Source organism: Sycon ciliatum, chromosome 1, assembly GCF_964019385.1.
Source record: "Sycon ciliatum chromosome 1, ocSycCili1.1, whole genome shotgun sequence".
NCBI classification, from domain to species: domain Eukaryota; kingdom Metazoa; phylum Porifera; class Calcarea; order Leucosolenida; family Sycettidae; genus Sycon; species Sycon ciliatum.
The window spans coordinates 64,664,014-64,680,209 of NC_088643.1; the positions used below are offsets into that span (position 1 = coordinate 64,664,014).

Sequence of the window (16,196 nt, forward strand, 5' to 3'; positions counted from 1 at the left end):
CTAGCTGGAAGTATTTCCTTGCCTTTCATGTGTCGTTGATAAATATGGTGGTAAAGACACACCTGGCAATATGGCATGTGTCGATCGAAAAAAGAACAAAACCGATCGTATCGCATATAGTGATGCATCGGTTATAGTGATAAAATCACGGAAATCAAAAGGGTACGCTATAGCCGATACAGACTGTACTGTAACACCGGTAGTACTGGTACTACTAGATCTACATGATTGTAGCCAGACAACATAGTACAGTATTAGTATTACTACTGCTACTAGCATTGGCTGTGCATGCCTGGAAAGTAAAAATCGGGATAATCCCGCATTCTTGGATGAACTCCCGCGATCCCGAAATTCCTGTTGATTATCCAGACAATCACTGAACAAGAAACAAGTCTCAGAAGATATTGTGCTTCACTTCAAGTGACTTGTCTAGTCTTCCTTATTGATTCTGTACGGCCATAGCTGTAGCACCAGTGGATCTACCAGTACTCCTTCCATGAACAGTCCCTGAAAAACCTCCGTTTTGAGTTTTGAACATTCGTATAATGTGATCATCACCATCATCTATGACCATGAAGTGTTGGTGCCATCATTAAAAAGAATTTAAAACAGGAATTTTTGAAAAAATATGAGATATCCCGGGAAAAAACCCCAAGGCAAATCCCGGGATTTTGAACTTGACCAGCAGTGCCCAAGCCAAGGCTCAGTGCAAGGCCAGCGCCCCGTCACCATGCCGCTTGACTTCTCAACTGAGTTCAATGTCCACAACGGTCAGTACACGTATTTCGAAGTACACAATCTCCGGACAACTAGCTGGATTTTTAGGTTTCAAACAGTCAAGCACAGAGTCACAGGTGGAACCAAACGCATCGCAATGAGGTCAGATCTCCAGTGAACTAGAAACCTTTTCTGAGCTGGCTCAAAGCATCAAAGGCAGGATCTGCTAATACCAGCACTACTTCCGAAAGTAGTACATAGGACTACAGACACTCACTCAGCACTTCCTTGCCAGCTGACACCGGTCAGTAAACCAAGACATGCTGTACAGGGATGAATCGACTCGCTCAGCCCGCGGCAAGGTAGGAATATTATGAACAAAGGTAGCTAGTAAACGTGTTATAAATTATGGCCTGCGTATTCCTCTACTGCTGACTAGTGCTAAGATGCCAGCGTGCTGCACTAAATGGCTTTGGCAAAGATATCAATAATTATTTAAAAGAACATACAGCAATAATTAACAACATGATAATGGCTGCCATCATGTCATTTTATACTCTGCTTCATAAATTTGTATAGTTAATATTGCGGATTTGTAACTTACTTCGAAGCAGCATATCGTCCTCAAATGCACGGCCACACAATACCTGTATGAACTTGACAAAGTCTCAGAGTTCCAAACTAGTCTCTATCCAGACATCAATAACCAATACTCACTTTCCCACTACCGACACAGGCTGTTCCCGGACAACACCGGCGCCTATAACAGTCACTCGCTGTATATTCTGCCTTCCTCTTCGTCTGCTGACTGAGCCAAACCAAGAAGGGTTACAGGCTCCTGTGGTACATCGTCATCCTCCCCATCAGCCTCTTCATCTCCGTGGTCCTTGTTAGCTACATCACTGGACAGCTGACTGGAGGCATTTGCATCAGGCATTGCTGCAGCACTGCCATTAGATGGAGTGTTGGATGCCGTGCCGCCCTGCTGTGATTCTCCAACATCTAGGGTACCCATTAGTTCGGCAAGCTTGTTTGCCTTACGCAACTCAGTCTGTTCTATGATGGTCATGAGGTGCTCCATGAGCAACTCCTTCTGCTCCCCGCATCGGTGCAGGGTTACCTTTGCGCTCACAAATTCAGCTTCGGCGGCATCATAGCGTTGCCTAAGAACAAAACAGATATGACCACCATTTACATGACAGTATACGGTGGTGTGCACAGAGTTAAAGGGGAAGTTAAGGCAAAAATAAAAATTTCACCAGTTGTAGTCTTCGGGGTGCTGAGTCGAATGGTCTTGGTCCGAGAAAGCTGAGACGCTCCCTTCCTACTTGAATCCCAATCGAACTCGCGCACTTCCACCGAAACTGGGTGACTGCGCCCTACTAGATGGGGATTTGTATGCAAAATGTCACTAAAAGCGCCATTTCGTTCTTATAAAAGCACGGATGACCGCGATTGGCCCATATGCTGTAGTCTTTTGGACGCTGAGTCGACTGGTTTTGGTCCGAAAAGGCTGCGATGGAGCGTTCCTCCTTTACTCCCAATCGAACATGGTTGAACAAGCGGTCACGTGCTCCTGCGTACACCAGTCACCTGGTCACCGTGCCTGCAGGGTACAACTTACTAGCCTGTTTGACCTTTTTTGGGTGCAGTCCTGTCACTCGAGTTGAACTCAAGTTGAACCTTGGTGTGAAAGTTGTCGCCTGCTGGCGTGGTGACCAGGTGATTTGGGCACCCAGGAGCACGTGACCGCTTGTTCAACCATGTTTGATTGGGAATAAAGGAGGAACGCTGCATCGCAGCCTTTTCGGACCAAAACCAATCGACTCAGCGTCCAAAAGACTACAACATATGGGCCAATCGCGGTCATCCGTGCTTTTATAAGAACGAAATGGCGCTTTTAGTGACATTTTGCATACAAATCCCCATCTAGTAGGGCGCAGTCACCCAGTTTCGGTGGAAGTGCGCGAGTTCGATTGGGATTCAAGTAGGAAGGGAGCGTCTCAGCTTTCTCGGACCAAGACCATTCGACTCAGCACCCCGAAGACTACAACTGGCAAAATTTTTATTTTTGCCTCAACTTCCCCTTTAAGAAGAACGTTGCAGTGTTATCACCACATTTTCCAGCATTCTGGGCAGCCTTGGTGTGTAAAATGCATCTTGATGTGCCTGAGTTTGAGGGGGGGGGGGGGGGGGCATTCAAGACTCAAACTAAACTACAATTCAGTGCAGTGGAATAGTAGAAATGTCTGCCATGATATAGGTGATACTTTGCAGTTGCAGTCTGGCTACAGGCAGTACGACTTGGGAAACACAGTTTTGTTCCTTGTCCTCAGGTTTGCTCCGAGTTTCAGATATCACGGTATTTCAAGGAGCCTGAAGGGCCAGAACAATAATAACTACTTGCACTTACTGAGCTTCGTTGAATGCTGCATTAGCTTCTTCAATCTTCTCACGCAGTACTGATACATCGGTGGAGACAATGTTGTCAAGTCGAGACAGCTCCTTCTGAACTGTAGTCAGCCGCTGTGTCTCCTTCTGAGCTTCCTCTTTCCTGCAATGCATACAAAGCATGGGATGATGGGCAGAAGACAAGTTTACTGCGTACATTCATTTCAGGACAGTAATTCGTACGATAGTCTCACAAACACAGCTCCCGCCAGAGGAGCCCAGGATGTTCTACACAAGGTGGGAGCATTGACAAACTGGGGTACATTAAAACCTACCAAGGCGACCACCTCGATAAGATGACCACCTGTCCCAGAGGACTAGTGCAACTTTGACCAAGGGATGCTATTTTCCATCAAATGACCCTGGATAAGCCGAAGGGAAACTAGGCTGTACCCGGGGATCCCATGGTCCACTAAACGGCCGGCTAAGATAGGTCTCATTGGACAAATCACTGGAAACAGGGTGACTTCTTCAAAAATAAGAAAAGGGAAAAGTGTCCTTTGTGTCTGCCTGCCGATTTTAGGCTTATGCTGTATGCACGTACAGCATGCTCTTGAAACGAAACAGCTGGTTGGGATGGGTCGGCTGAAGGACAGTGTGGCCTTCTTGAGTGAGTCTCCACTGCTCCAATGCTGAAGTCCTCGCCTCCCCCCCCCCCCCCACACACACACACACCGTAGTGTTCACTTCTCCAATATTGAGACGCAATGAACACGTGAAGTTTACGCACTATGCTTGTTGTTGCAAGCAATCATAGGTAAGCTACCACTGTGGAGGGGAGAGTACACCAGAGCAGACCAGGGGCTCCAGAAGAAGCGAAAGGTGGTTCTTTGAACATACATGGGCTGCCCTGCTGGCAGGCACAAAGCCATCACCCATCAGCTGCGGAAGTACGGTACTTTCCCCAGTATAAGTCACACCTCTTTTTCCCGGGCAAAGAAGGGGTGGGTGGGGGACAGTCCGACTTACAATCGAGTGTTACATCTTATACACGCGAACATATTGAAACAATATGGCTCAGACCTGAAAGGGGTGGGGTGGGGGTGGGGTGTGTGTGTGGGGGAGGGGGGGGGGGGGGGGGTCCGACTTATGATCAGGGCAATCCAGTAAATGCTCCGGCTACTGACAGTGTCACCTCCTGTCGTATTAAAATTTTGCAAATCTACTTCTTTGGTTCTTTCACTAGTGATCTTTCTCCGGCAGACACCATATCCGTTGCCAACATCACCACATGCTCTCTTCCCACAAGTTGCCTGTTTCATTTGGTGATTTTCCTGATTATAGTGTCCATGATGGACTGAGAATGCTTGGATTCACTGTGACCTTCATTCAGTGACAGTAGCTGGTTAAAGTGGAGCTATGACTGTGACAAACACAACCCCGTGGCAATTTTTACATGTACAGGGATGTGCATAGTGCCTTGAACAATGGCCGCGGGCCGTGGCAAGGAGTTTTCCACATGAGAAAGAAATTTAGTCTTCAGCTAAATCCAACGGCAAATACTGCCGACCAATCCAACTACTAGTATTCAGGAGCACATCATCACGACTTGAACACACAGTTTTATGAGACATCAGTGCAATGTTTTGTACAGGAAATATTTCAATGCAGCCCCACTGTTGGGATAAAAATCATAACTAAGTCATCAGTCTGACTTACCGCAGAGCAATGGTCTGCTGTAGCTGCTTCTTCTTCTCCAAATTTACTTTTTCGAGCTCCTTCTGTTGTTTGTGGAGTTCCTCGAGACGGCTCTTCTTCATACTGCAGCAAATAGACCGAAAGCACAGACTGGCTCATTACACTGTCAACTACTTTATGACATGTGCACTCTACCAAGGCCACACCAGGAGTTTTGGAGAGAGGAGGGAGGGGGGGGGGGGTGTGTTACAAGTTATACTTACCCAGTCACTATTTTCAGCTGTATATGTACCTGCGTATCTGTAGCGTTATCTTACAGTCATGTGACTACAGCCTCCATTCAGAAAAGGATGGACTTCTAGCTTTTGGCCATAAATGGGTCAAACTTTGAGTTTTTTAGAATTTTTTCTGCAATCCCCTATGGAATCCTCTTCCAATTATGTTTCTGAAGTTTTTTTGTCCAAAAAGCAAGCCATAACAAGAATAGGATTTCGGCCAGGTTGTGCCCCCAAAGCATTGAATTGGGAAATACCAAAAAATCCAGGCCGTTTGACCCCGTCTGCAACAGTGCATTGTGCGGTTCGAACCCCAGTTAAGGTACCCTTTTCGAACCCTTTTTCAAATTTCGCAGCACTGCACTATGTACGATGAAATCACGTAAAATCGCCAAATACGGGAGCTCGCCAGATCCAATCTTTTTATGAATGGACTGTAGATGCATGACGGCCATGCATACGTGTACGCTGATATCATGCCTCTCATCCTGATCCACATACAAGTTCTAGCATTCCGTTTCTCCTTCCCTCTCTAGCCTGTACATGTAATGTAAACTGCCTAATATTCGCGACGGATTAATGTTCGCTATTTTCGCGAGAAGAGCGTAACGCGAAAATTAACCATCGTGAAATCGAACTTCAACAGTGGGTGTATGTAAGTGGCCCCTGTGCTTCGCGAACTCGCTGGTTCTAAGAAACCGCGAAAATTTAGTGACACGGATATTGTGCGGTTTACAGCATGTACAGTACAGTCAACTTCGCTTATAACGACACTCGGCGGCGGGGCATCAAAAAGGTGTCCTTATTCGCGAAGTGTCGTTATTCCCGAAGTCTCATTATATTATGTATTACAGTGGGATGGGACTTTGCTCTGGGCATGGAAATTCTGTCGCTATTCGCAAATTGTAGTTATATCCGCAGTCGTTATTAGCGAAGTTGACTGTATAATTTATGTGTTCTAGGTTCTTTGTCCTATGGTAGTACAATGGTTAGAACTAAGCTCTTGATTCTCTGGTTGGTCTGGTTAGACTAAGTTCAAAGCACTATAATTAAGGTGGCAGCGGTCCAGAAGCCATGTCTTCTTCCGACCCCAGCTCAGTTCTGGTCGCTTCCCGCGGATCTTCCCCAGACGGCGGCGGAGGCAGCTCCTCTGGTGGAGCGCCAACTATGTCTTCTTCGGCGCCCGAGCACCAGGTTTCTCTTCCGTGGATGGTTCACCTCTCACAGGTGTCCCCTCCATCATCGTTCAATTTCCACCCTGCAGATCAGCGGGACTGCTGGCTGCGTCGTTTTAACCGCAATCGTCAGGCGTCTGGCCTTCACACCCAACCGGAACCGGTACAGGTGAACTCCCTCATCCACACGATGGGCGAGCAAGCTGACCATCTACTGGACAGTTTTCAAGTACCTGTGGATGACGTGAGTAAGTTCACCCCACGGTCACAGAGCATTTCACTGCGCACTTTGGCAAGAAGAGGAATTTATGTGTGTGTGGACGTGCAAGGTTCCACCAGCCCACAGAGTCACTGGATGACTTTTTGAATGAGCTCTACCGCTTGGCAGATAGGTGCAATTCCAAGGCTATGCATGATGAGATGCTCCGCGACCGTTTGATCGCAGGGTTAGCGGAAGCCCGTCTTTCTGAACGCCTGCACCTGGATTCAGATATGACACTGGAAAAGGCCCTCGCTCAAGCTCGTCAAAGCGCTGCCATCAAGGAGCAACAAACGACGGTTTGTGCAGCTACAGACTCGAGCTCTGATATCACTGCTGAGTTTCCTGACCTGTTCTTAGGCCTTGGTCCCGTTGGTCATCTACACACAATGCATCATTGCTATGACGCTCACCATGCTCGCAATCCACTCCCCGGTGAGTTGCTCTGCTCATGGAACCCAAGGTCATGGACACCCGCCGCCGTCGCATGGAAGACTCTGGCATCATTTGCCAGGTGTCCGAACCGACGGATTGGTGTGCCAGTATGGTCGTTGTGCCGAAGCCAAATGGTGGCGTGCGCATCTGCGTTGATTTCACATGGCTCAACAAAGCAGTCAAACTGGAACGACACATTCTCCCCATCACAGACCATCTTCTCGCTCGCCTGAATGATGCCAATGTGTTCTCAAAGTTGGACGCTAACAGCCAAATTCCGTTGGCGCCGGAGTAGCAGCTTCTCACTACATTCATCACGCCAACCGGCAGATTATGCTCTACGCGGCTCCCCTTTGGTATCTCCTCGGCACTCCTCGGCACCGAAGTACTTTCAAAAGCAGATGACGGATCTGCTCAGCGCGCTCCCTGGCAACATCTGTATGATGGACGATGCCCTCATATTCGGCTCCACCCTTGAGGAGGAGGTGGGCAACCTTCGGCCAGCCCTGTCTCACCTTCAATCCGCCGGTGTCACCCTCAACAGCAAAAAGTGCCAGTTTCATGCCACCTCGATCAACTTCCTGGTCCCATCGATGACTGTGGCATCCATCCAGATGCGGACAAAATCCACGCAACTCGGGATCTTCCTCTCAAAACACTACAATATCCATATCTTCTTAGCAGTAAAGATGTCGAACCTACCTTATGCCAATAAGTGTAGTTGCAGGGATCATTGTGCAAATCAAACTGCACGGTGTGTGTGTGTGTGACCTTGATAATTCACACGTCTCTGACTTCACACCTTTCTCACGCTCGCGTGCACACACACACACACACACACACACACACACACACATATACACACATGCTAACACGCCCGCGCGCGCGCGCACACACACGTTTTACGCCTTGTCCGCGCTGTGCCCCGGGCTGTGTTCTTGTCACCCACTTGCATAATTATGCTATTAATTTCATTCCCAGCTCTGTTGACTCGCTTTCTCCGCCTTACTTTCCCTAAACAATCCTTGTTGTGCTGGTAGCACAGGATGCCAGGATGGTGGATTCTGTGGAGTGTGAAATGTGTGCTATTTGTGTTCAAGCATTTTTGTCTCCAAGAAAACTTTCAATTGTGTTCCCTGTATAATATTACCACTATACGTATGAGAGCCACCATACTAGTTAACTGTTAGGGTGTCAGTTTAGAGGCGATTTACACGACTGCAAGATTCATCCTGGGCGTGGTGCTGCCATGGAGATTCAGTCACGTGAACTCGAATTTTGGCGCAAACGTATCCCGCGAGCTATCTCGGCACGGCACCGATACCGTGAGGGAGCTGGGGGATGGGGGATGCATGCCGTGGCATTCCGTGGACTGTTTTCGTACTACAGGTACTGTACGTGCATCCTGCCGTGTGAATCGATTTTCGTTTTTCCCCGTATCACGGCAAGCTCTTGGGATCACGTGCTTCACTTCCCGGCGGGATGCATGGCCGTCGTGTTAATCGCCTCTATCATCTCTGAGTCTATGGGTGCATGCAGCGTACACACCTTTGGAGTTCATCGTCCGTGCATAATCGAACTTCTATCTCAGCATCTCCCTCTGTTGATCCAGAACTACGTTTTCTTGATAAGGTTGGTGCGCTTGACGAGGCTGTTGCTGCTGCCATACTAGTGCTTGCAGCGTCTACACTGGACACCGAGCCCTCACTGGATACGACTCGAAGCTTTGTTGAACTGGAGGCAGCCACGGGTTGTTCGGGTGACGAGCGCTCGCTATCTGTGTACGGCCTTGCGGCGCTGGCTGATTTGGCAGCAGGCCGTGTGCGCGATGCTGCCGTCTTTCTGTTCTGCTTTTTTGCCAGTTGCGACGATTTCGCCTTGCCAGTATAGCTATGTACAACTACGCTACTGCCTTTCAGCCTCTGAAGATCAGCATCGCTAAATCCCTCCCAAGATGCCATGGTCATGCCGGACTAAACGGCAGCTCTTCAGCAGGCATACTACAAAAGTGTTCATCTAGTACCTTCCTTAGCATTGGAGGTTCTAATTATATTATTAAATTTTCTTCTTTGTGGAAATATCATACAATCATGTAAGCTATAAGTACAGTAGATTTGCAAGGCCAGGGGATCTGCGGATTGTCGACATGTCATTCAAATGAAAAAAACAATGATTGTTTCTGTGCCTGTACAGTGCACTATGTACATGTAGCGGGGGAGTGTAGGCTGTAGCCTGTAGGCGTAGCTGTACTTGCGCTGCATGCACTGACTACGGCTTATAGCTAGGCTATGCCTATGACTACGTTGTAGTCGACTGTGCTGTTGGCGTGACCTGTCATATCAACCCCGATTCGTAGATCTACGATCTGAAAAATCGTACAGTGAAGAAAGAAATGTCGTATCTACCGCAGGCCGGCCCATACCTGCATACGGCCATAGTTGATCGATGGTGATCTGGTGATCATTCATGGTGATAGCGATGAAATTTTCTCCAAGAAAATAATTGGTACTACAGTAGTACAGTATAGTGATAGCATCGACGTTACGTACACCAGGTACACGTACCAGTTCCCAACGTCAGTCTAGTACTGAAGTCTGAAGTAGGAGATCTACTCATCACTGACATCAGTAGAACATCACCAAAACACAGAACAGTCGCGAGTCCGGTAGTCTGTAGTCTGTAGGATAAGACTGAATGTTTGCTTGAACTAACGTGTTACTTGAAGACATGTAAACAGCGGTGAGATCACCAGACGCTAGTAGTAGCAGAGAATCGGTGGCGAAGGAAAAATCTCTGCGACTGTTGAGCAGCGCAGCGCACCGCACAGTCTCCTGCATGCTAATATCATGTCTGAGGAAGAAGAAGAAGACCCACAATTAGCCAGTCCTGGAAATCACGAGATCATCGTCATAGCCGCACTGAGAGGTAAGAAGCACACAGTTGCCGGAATGTGACAATAGACATGTCGGTCTCTAGCTCTCTGCGCTAAGTAACGCTCCAAGCACATCCTACAGTCATTCCACTGGGACTTCAGACTTCAGTGCATGCTACTCAACGGAATCACTAACCGGAGAATACCGGTGATAACTGCATGCCACGTACACTCAGTATCGCCTATAAGGTTGGCGGCTATAGTAGTATACCGGCTATAGTGATCAACTACTTGACTTCTCAAATTCATTTTCATTTGCCATAACAAAGTACAGTTACCGCGCATAGTAATATATCGCCTATATTGATCAAATTCATATTTCAAAAGACCTTTATAACATTATTTTTGCATCGGTTATAGTGATTGATGTATAATCAAGTGGTGTCAGAGGAGAACAGGGTGCTACATCTTCGTGAAGAACTTGTCCAGTGTTGTGTGGTGAGTTCTGCTTGGATGTACAAGTATTAGTTGCCAAATATGCCTCCATCGTGAGGAAATGCTGATGTTGTGTGTCAGGAGCTGTAGCCAGCTATGCAGTGCGTGTGTGCACGGCATGCTGAGTCATTTGACACCCCTCTCGCATACATCATTGCATGCAGTATCGGCCATAGGAATATACTGTAAAGCGTGAAATTTTCGCGGCGTTTTTAGTTCGCGTTTTCAGAATCCGGACAGGTTTGCGAGGCTTTAATTTTGCAATTGCAGAATGGCATTCTTGCTTAAAGGGGAAGTTAAGGCAAAAATTAAAATTTCACCAGTTGTAGTCTTCGGGGTGCTGAGTCGAATGGTCTTGGTCCGAGGAAGCTGAGACGCTCCCTTCCTACTTGAATCCCAATCGAACTCGCGCACTTCCACCGAAACTGGGTGACTGCGCCCTACTAGATGGGGATTTGTATGCAAAATGTCACTAAAAGCGCCATTTCGTTCTTATAAAAGCACGGATGACCGCGATTGGCCCATATGTTGTAGTCTTTTGGACGCTGAGTCGACTGGTTTTGGTCCGAAAAGGCTGCGATGCAGCGTTCCTCCTTTATTCCCAATCGAACATGGTCAAACAAGTGGTCACGTGCTCCTGCGTACACCAGTCACCTGGTCACCGTGCCTGCAGGGTACAACTTACTAGCCTGTTTGACCTTTTTTGGGTGCAGTCCTGTCACTCGAGTTGAACTCGAGTTGAACCTTGGTGTGAAAGTTGTCGCCTGCTGGCGTGGTGACCAGGTGATTTGGGCACCCAGGAGCACGTGACCGCTTCTTCAACCATGTTCGATTGGGAATAAAGGAGAAACGCTACATCGCAGCCTTTTCGGACCAAAACCAGTCGACTCAGCGTCCAAAAGACTACAACATATGGGCCAATCGCGGTCATCCGTGCTTTAATAAGAACGAAATGGCGCTTTTAGTGACATTTTGCATACAAATCCCCATCTAGTAGGGCGCAGTCACCCAGTTTCGGTGGAAGTGCGCGAGTTCGATTGGGATTCAAGTAGGAAGGGAGGGTCTCAGCTTCCTCGGACCAAGACCATTCGACTCAGCACCCCGAAGACTACAACTGGTGAAATTTTAATTTTTGCCTTAACTTCCCCTTTAACCTGTGGCATTCTTGCTAAACCTTTCATGGATCTCCTTTTCACGCTGTCTAAATTTTGCGATTTCCACGCGGTCGCGAATTTCGCAGAAATTAGACCATCGCAATAATTTCACGGTTTACAGGATCGCTTATAGTGATAAAATGCTCAAAATCAAATACCAACGCTTTAGGCGATACTGATTGTAATTAGTTCCAGGGAGTCATGGTGGGGGGGGGGGGGGGGGGGGCGCGCGAACGGGACGCGAAGACATAATCATTGCTAAACATCCCATTTTATCTAATCACCAAATATGGCCAGGGTTCTGGGCAACGAAAAAATTGCAGTGGGGGGGGGGGGGTGGGGGGCAGGGGAAAACAAACACTAACCAGTTCACCCATTTTTCCAGGTTCCACGATTGCCTTGTTACAAAAATGCAACATACAAATCTATTCTCTCCAACTCCCCATTACTTTGGTCTTGTCTCCATAGGCGGGAAGAAGTCACACTCATTGACAGTGACCTCTCCATTGTCGACATCATGGCCAGAAATTCAGCAGCAACTGGTGACAGCGTTCGATGTAGAAAAGGAGTAAGTACTGATCTCTCGCTGAAACTATCTAGGCGGCAGTATTGGATGTGTGCACACGAGCAACCCAAACTGCATTATATTATGTGTGAGAAGAAGAGAGGACCAAAGAGCTACAAGTTCCTCTATATTCTCCACTAACACCACCAGTTACTTTACATTCAGCTCATGCGATAACATTGCACGACACTGACCAACGGTACTGACGTTCTACACTTAACTGGCAATTAGCTCCAGCACGCCGTGGATGCGTAACTTGTAGCTCTTTGGTCCTCTTTTCTTCGTATACATTAAGCCTTGGCTCTCCACCCGAGTCTAAATGTTGTGTGGAGTGTTCCCGGGCATTGCATGCATTGCATGCAGCTTACATAGCGAATGCCGCGGGCATTGTGTATAATTATCATCGTTAGACGCGGGTGGAGAGCCAACGATTAATTTATAAGAAGAAGAGAGGACCAAAGAACTACAAGTTACCGCAAGAACCAGCAAGTTATCGCATGAGCTGATTGTCAAGTAACTGGTGGTGTTAGTGGAGAATATAGCGTAACTTGTACTTAGTAGCTCTTTGGTCCTCTCTTCTTCTTATAAATATATCATGGTGTTTCAAGTTGAGTGATGAAATTGAGTGTGCTGGCTATTGCTGGAATGGATTAGTACACAGTGTAAGCACCGCTACCTACACTACAGAATGTGATATGGCTCTGGACACACATTCCTGAGAGAATATTGATGCTTATGCAGGAATCAATTCTAGAGGACGTTGATGGGAAGTATGTATCGGAGTGTTGCTTTCCGGACTCCCATTGGTTGGTATTGTTCTCATCCGTCTATCTGCTCGGTGGTCCTCTGTTCATGCAAGTGCAACGTGCTGCCTTTGTGTGTGTGTGTGGGGGGGTGCGGGCGTGCGGGCATACCTGTCTGTCTGTTTGTATGTATGATTGTATGTATGCATGTATGTGTGTTTGTGGTGTGCTTTCAGTCATGTGGCATTCACATACAGCATAGATCCAGAGTTCCTAGCTCGCCCCAGCCTGTACACGTTCCAATGCTTTGGTCTGACGTTCGAGACAGATTGGAGAGCGGCGACGGTCACAGCAGTTAGCATTCCCGAACGATGTCTTTACGTGCTAGTGGAGGAGCTGAGACCAGGTTAGTTAGCAAAAGATACTTTGAGATGCACACCGAGTCCCACTGAGGGGAATTTTGTTGCAACCCTCTAGCAACACCAACTGCTGCCAGCGAGCAACCCGCTACACCCCGCCAACACCAACTGCTGCCAGCGAGCAACCCGTTTAAAAAAAGGAATTCTACTTGTAGCGTTAGACTCAGCCTTCAAGGCAAAATACACCAGTGGACATCATGACCATATTATATTGACTAACCCTTCCTTGATTTAATTAATAATACAATGTGTTCTCGGATGGAGAGCCAATGATTAATTTATAGTTTAAAAAAAAGGACCAAGGAACTATAAGTTACGCTACAATATCCACTAACACCACCATCGCATGTTATCGCATGAGCTGATTGTCAAATAACTGGTGGTGTCGGTGGACATTATCGCGTAACTTGTAGTTACTTGGTCCTTTTCTTTACTACGATGCGTTCTGATTTCTTTATTCTGTTCTGCATTGCTTGCCTGTTTGTACTCACAGCCACGGATCTTATTGCATCCATGAGGAGGTTTTCAGTAAGGGCGGAGACAGATGGTGGTCATCGCGGTGGTGCACGGCCCAGAAGGTTTGAACGTGCCAACTCTAGCTCCACGTGGGAATTCCTTGACGCCGACACGGCCGGTGTTCGGCAACTCTGGAAGCTGCTACCATCGCTGAAAGTAGTGCCATTTGCATCGCTGCTATTGTGGCATGAGTCTATGAAGAGTGACCAGTTGAACACATGGTTCAGTTCTATTGCAAATAGTGTTCCGTTTCAAGAGTTTGAGTGGCCAACATACTTGGACAAGAAGAGACGGCTGGTCCGTGAGCCCGAGCTGCGGCTTCGAGTCTTCTATGGCGGTGTTTGCCCTGAACTGCGTCGCACTCTGTGGAGACACCTTCTGTACGTCTTCCCGCCAAAGCTGACCTGGAAGGAGCGCTACGAGTACTTGGAGGCGCAGAGAGCCGACTATGCGCGCTTGAAATCAGCATGGCAGTCCACAATCGATGAGCAACCACCCGAGGTGCAGTCGGTCCTCACGAGCATTCGCCACGATGTTATTCGCACGGACCGCGAACGCACATCCTTTGCCAGTGCAAGCAGTCCCAACCTGGAGAGTCTCTACAACATTCTGGTCACCTACGTCCTGTCCAATCCCGAAGCGACGTACGTTCAGGGTATGAATGAGTTTGCCGCCGTATTTCTTGAGGTCTACTCTGGCTCGGGTCAGCATTGCGAAGCCGATGCATACTGTTGCTATGCAGCCTTTCTGAGGCTAGTGCCGGCTCTGTTTGATATGCAAGGCCTTGCTCTCAAGTTCTCGCACTTCCATGCTTTGCTGGAGCGGTATGACGCCACTCTTTTCGAGCACTTGCAGCGCAACAACTGCACAAGCCTGATTTTCTGCTCACCGTGGCTTCTCGTGAACTTGAAGCGTGAGTTCTGCCACGAAGATGTGTTGCTCTTGTGGGAGGTGATGTGGAGTACGCTAGCGCCTCCCGACACGTACATGAAAAAGTTGGATGATAAGCGCCGTCGTCAGCTAAAGCCTTGTGGCGGTGGCGGCGACAGCACCAGCAGTGCACCCGACCAGGAAGAATTATTTGAGCACCCGGCAAGGGAAGTAGAGGGTGCTTGGCTTCGTGCCAGCCAGATCGAAGATGGTACGCCTGCAGAGATGCTCTCGTCGGGCGATCTTCCCCCAGCAATTAACTCGCTAGCACTGGCAGAGGCAAGGCATGCCCCTGAAGAAGAGCATGCAGCGGAAGCAGCAGCAGCAACAGCAGCAGAAGAGGCGGATGACGTGTTCATGGCTGTGTCGCCATTCAACATTGCTATCTCAGACAGGATTGGTCTGCAGAGAAACTATGGCAACCTGTTAGTCCTGTTCATCTCCGTGGCAATGGTGAGTAACAGCCGTGAGGACCTGCTGAGCACTGTACCGTCTGAGGAAAGCCTAGCTATACACTTCAGTCAGAAGAAAGGGCTACATGACGTGCAAGCTATGCTAACGCAAGCCCGCCACTTAATGGAAGACTTCATAGCGCGGAATGATGAGAAGTTTTTTGTTGAGGGCTAGCATATTGTTGCATGTGCTTCTTGATTTCTTACTAGGAAGTACGCCTCTTTGCAGAAAGCTTTCTTCAAGCTTCCACTGTATTTTTTCTCAAACACACCAGATCGACATTTTCAACCCCAACAGTCGAAATTTTAGTAATTCCTAAAGCCGGGACCAATGTTTCCTGGCGAATTTCCTCTTCAGCCGACTTGAAAGATTTTTGGCATTCATTATTTAATTTCTGCAACCAAGTATTTATCTGGACGGTATCACATCAAAGATGACGACCCCTTGAGACCATTGCAATAGACTGTGACAGGCAGTACTGCAACCTAATAAACTGTAGTGTTAACATGGCGGTAACCGGCTATGTTATTGTTTCGTCAATGCATCTGAGTGAGCCGATGCTTACGGGTTAGCCAAAAACATATTCGCACGTTTCTTGTGAACAGCCATACCGGTCAAATTGTGTGTGTGTGTGTGTGTGTGTGTGTGTGTGTGTGTGTGTGTGTGTGTGTGTGTGTGTGTGTGTGTGTGCGTGTGTGCGTGTGTGTGTGTATGTGCAACGAGTACAAAGCATGTGTACCCTTTCCTTGAGGAGTGCCCGTGAACGAGAAGACGGTATGACAATAGCCCATGTAATGATAATTTGGTCAAAGCCCGTTCAATGATACTATTGATAGGTATGGACATAGCCCATTTCTTCTTTGGTCCTTCACACACTCGACCAAAATTCCCATCAGCTAGGCAGTGGCCTGCACAGTGACCTGTGCATGTGCAAAGCGTGTTGTTGATGGGTCCTCCCACAGTCAAGCAGCTCTACTTCGATTCAATAAGGAATGTCTTGCCGGGGCACAGTGCTGTGGTATAATTTTGAAATGTTCTTTCCAGAGCCAAACAGCTAGAACGACCAAGACTGAAAGAATAATATTCTTCCTGTATTTTG

General features: G+C 47.9%; 2 protein-coding genes across 2 annotated transcripts; one reads left to right on the plus strand and one right to left on the minus strand.

Moving 5' to 3' along the window:
• Positions 1 to 754: 754 nt before the first annotated feature.
• On the minus strand, positions 755 to 8,995 carry LOC135804858 (RAB6-interacting golgin-like). Its single transcript, XM_065318828.1, has 4 exons — positions 8,499 to 8,995; positions 4,828 to 4,929; positions 3,131 to 3,271; positions 755 to 1,880 (listed from the first exon to the last, which is right to left on the minus strand). Exons 1-4 carry the CDS (start codon positions 8,915 to 8,917, stop codon positions 1,487 to 1,489), a joined length of 1,056 nt encoding a protein of 351 aa, XP_065174900.1. The 5' UTR covers positions 8,918 to 8,995; the 3' UTR covers positions 755 to 1,486.
• A 532-nt stretch (positions 8,996 to 9,527) lies between these two features.
• LOC135804860 (TBC1 domain family member 25-like) lies at positions 9,528 to 15,702 on the plus strand. Its single transcript, XM_065318829.1, has 4 exons — positions 9,528 to 9,875; positions 11,940 to 12,039; positions 13,016 to 13,185; positions 13,692 to 15,702. The coding sequence occupies exons 1-4, from the start codon at positions 9,797 to 9,799 to the stop codon at positions 15,269 to 15,271; spliced, it is 1,929 nt and encodes a 642-aa protein (XP_065174901.1). The 5' UTR covers positions 9,528 to 9,796; the 3' UTR covers positions 15,272 to 15,702.
• The last annotated feature ends 494 nt before the right edge of the window (positions 15,703 to 16,196 follow it).

Bases quoted from the DNA above. Each gene is read 5' to 3' on its own strand.
- LOC135804858 (XM_065318828.1), bottom strand. From the start codon at position 8,917: ATGACCATGGCATCTTGGGAGGGATTTAGCGATGCTGATCTTCAGAGG. The intron at 4,930-8,498 runs GTGTGTACGCTG...TATTTGCTGCAG, and splicing joins ACGGACGATGAACTCCAAAG to TATGAAGAAGAGCCGTCTCG. The intron at 1,881-3,130 runs GTAAGTGCAAGT...TTTTGTTCTTAG, and splicing joins GCAGCATTCAACGAAGCTCA to GCAACGCTATGATGCCGCCG.
- LOC135804860 (XM_065318829.1), top strand. From the start codon at position 9,797: ATGTCTGAGGAAGAAGAAGAAGACCCACAATTAGCCAGTCCTGGAAAT. The intron at 9,876-11,939 runs GTAAGAAGCACA...TTGTCTCCATAG, and splicing joins CGTCATAGCCGCACTGAGAG to GCGGGAAGAAGTCACACTCA. The intron at 13,186-13,691 runs GTTAGTTAGCAA...TTGTACTCACAG, and splicing joins AGTGGAGGAGCTGAGACCAG to CCACGGATCTTATTGCATCC.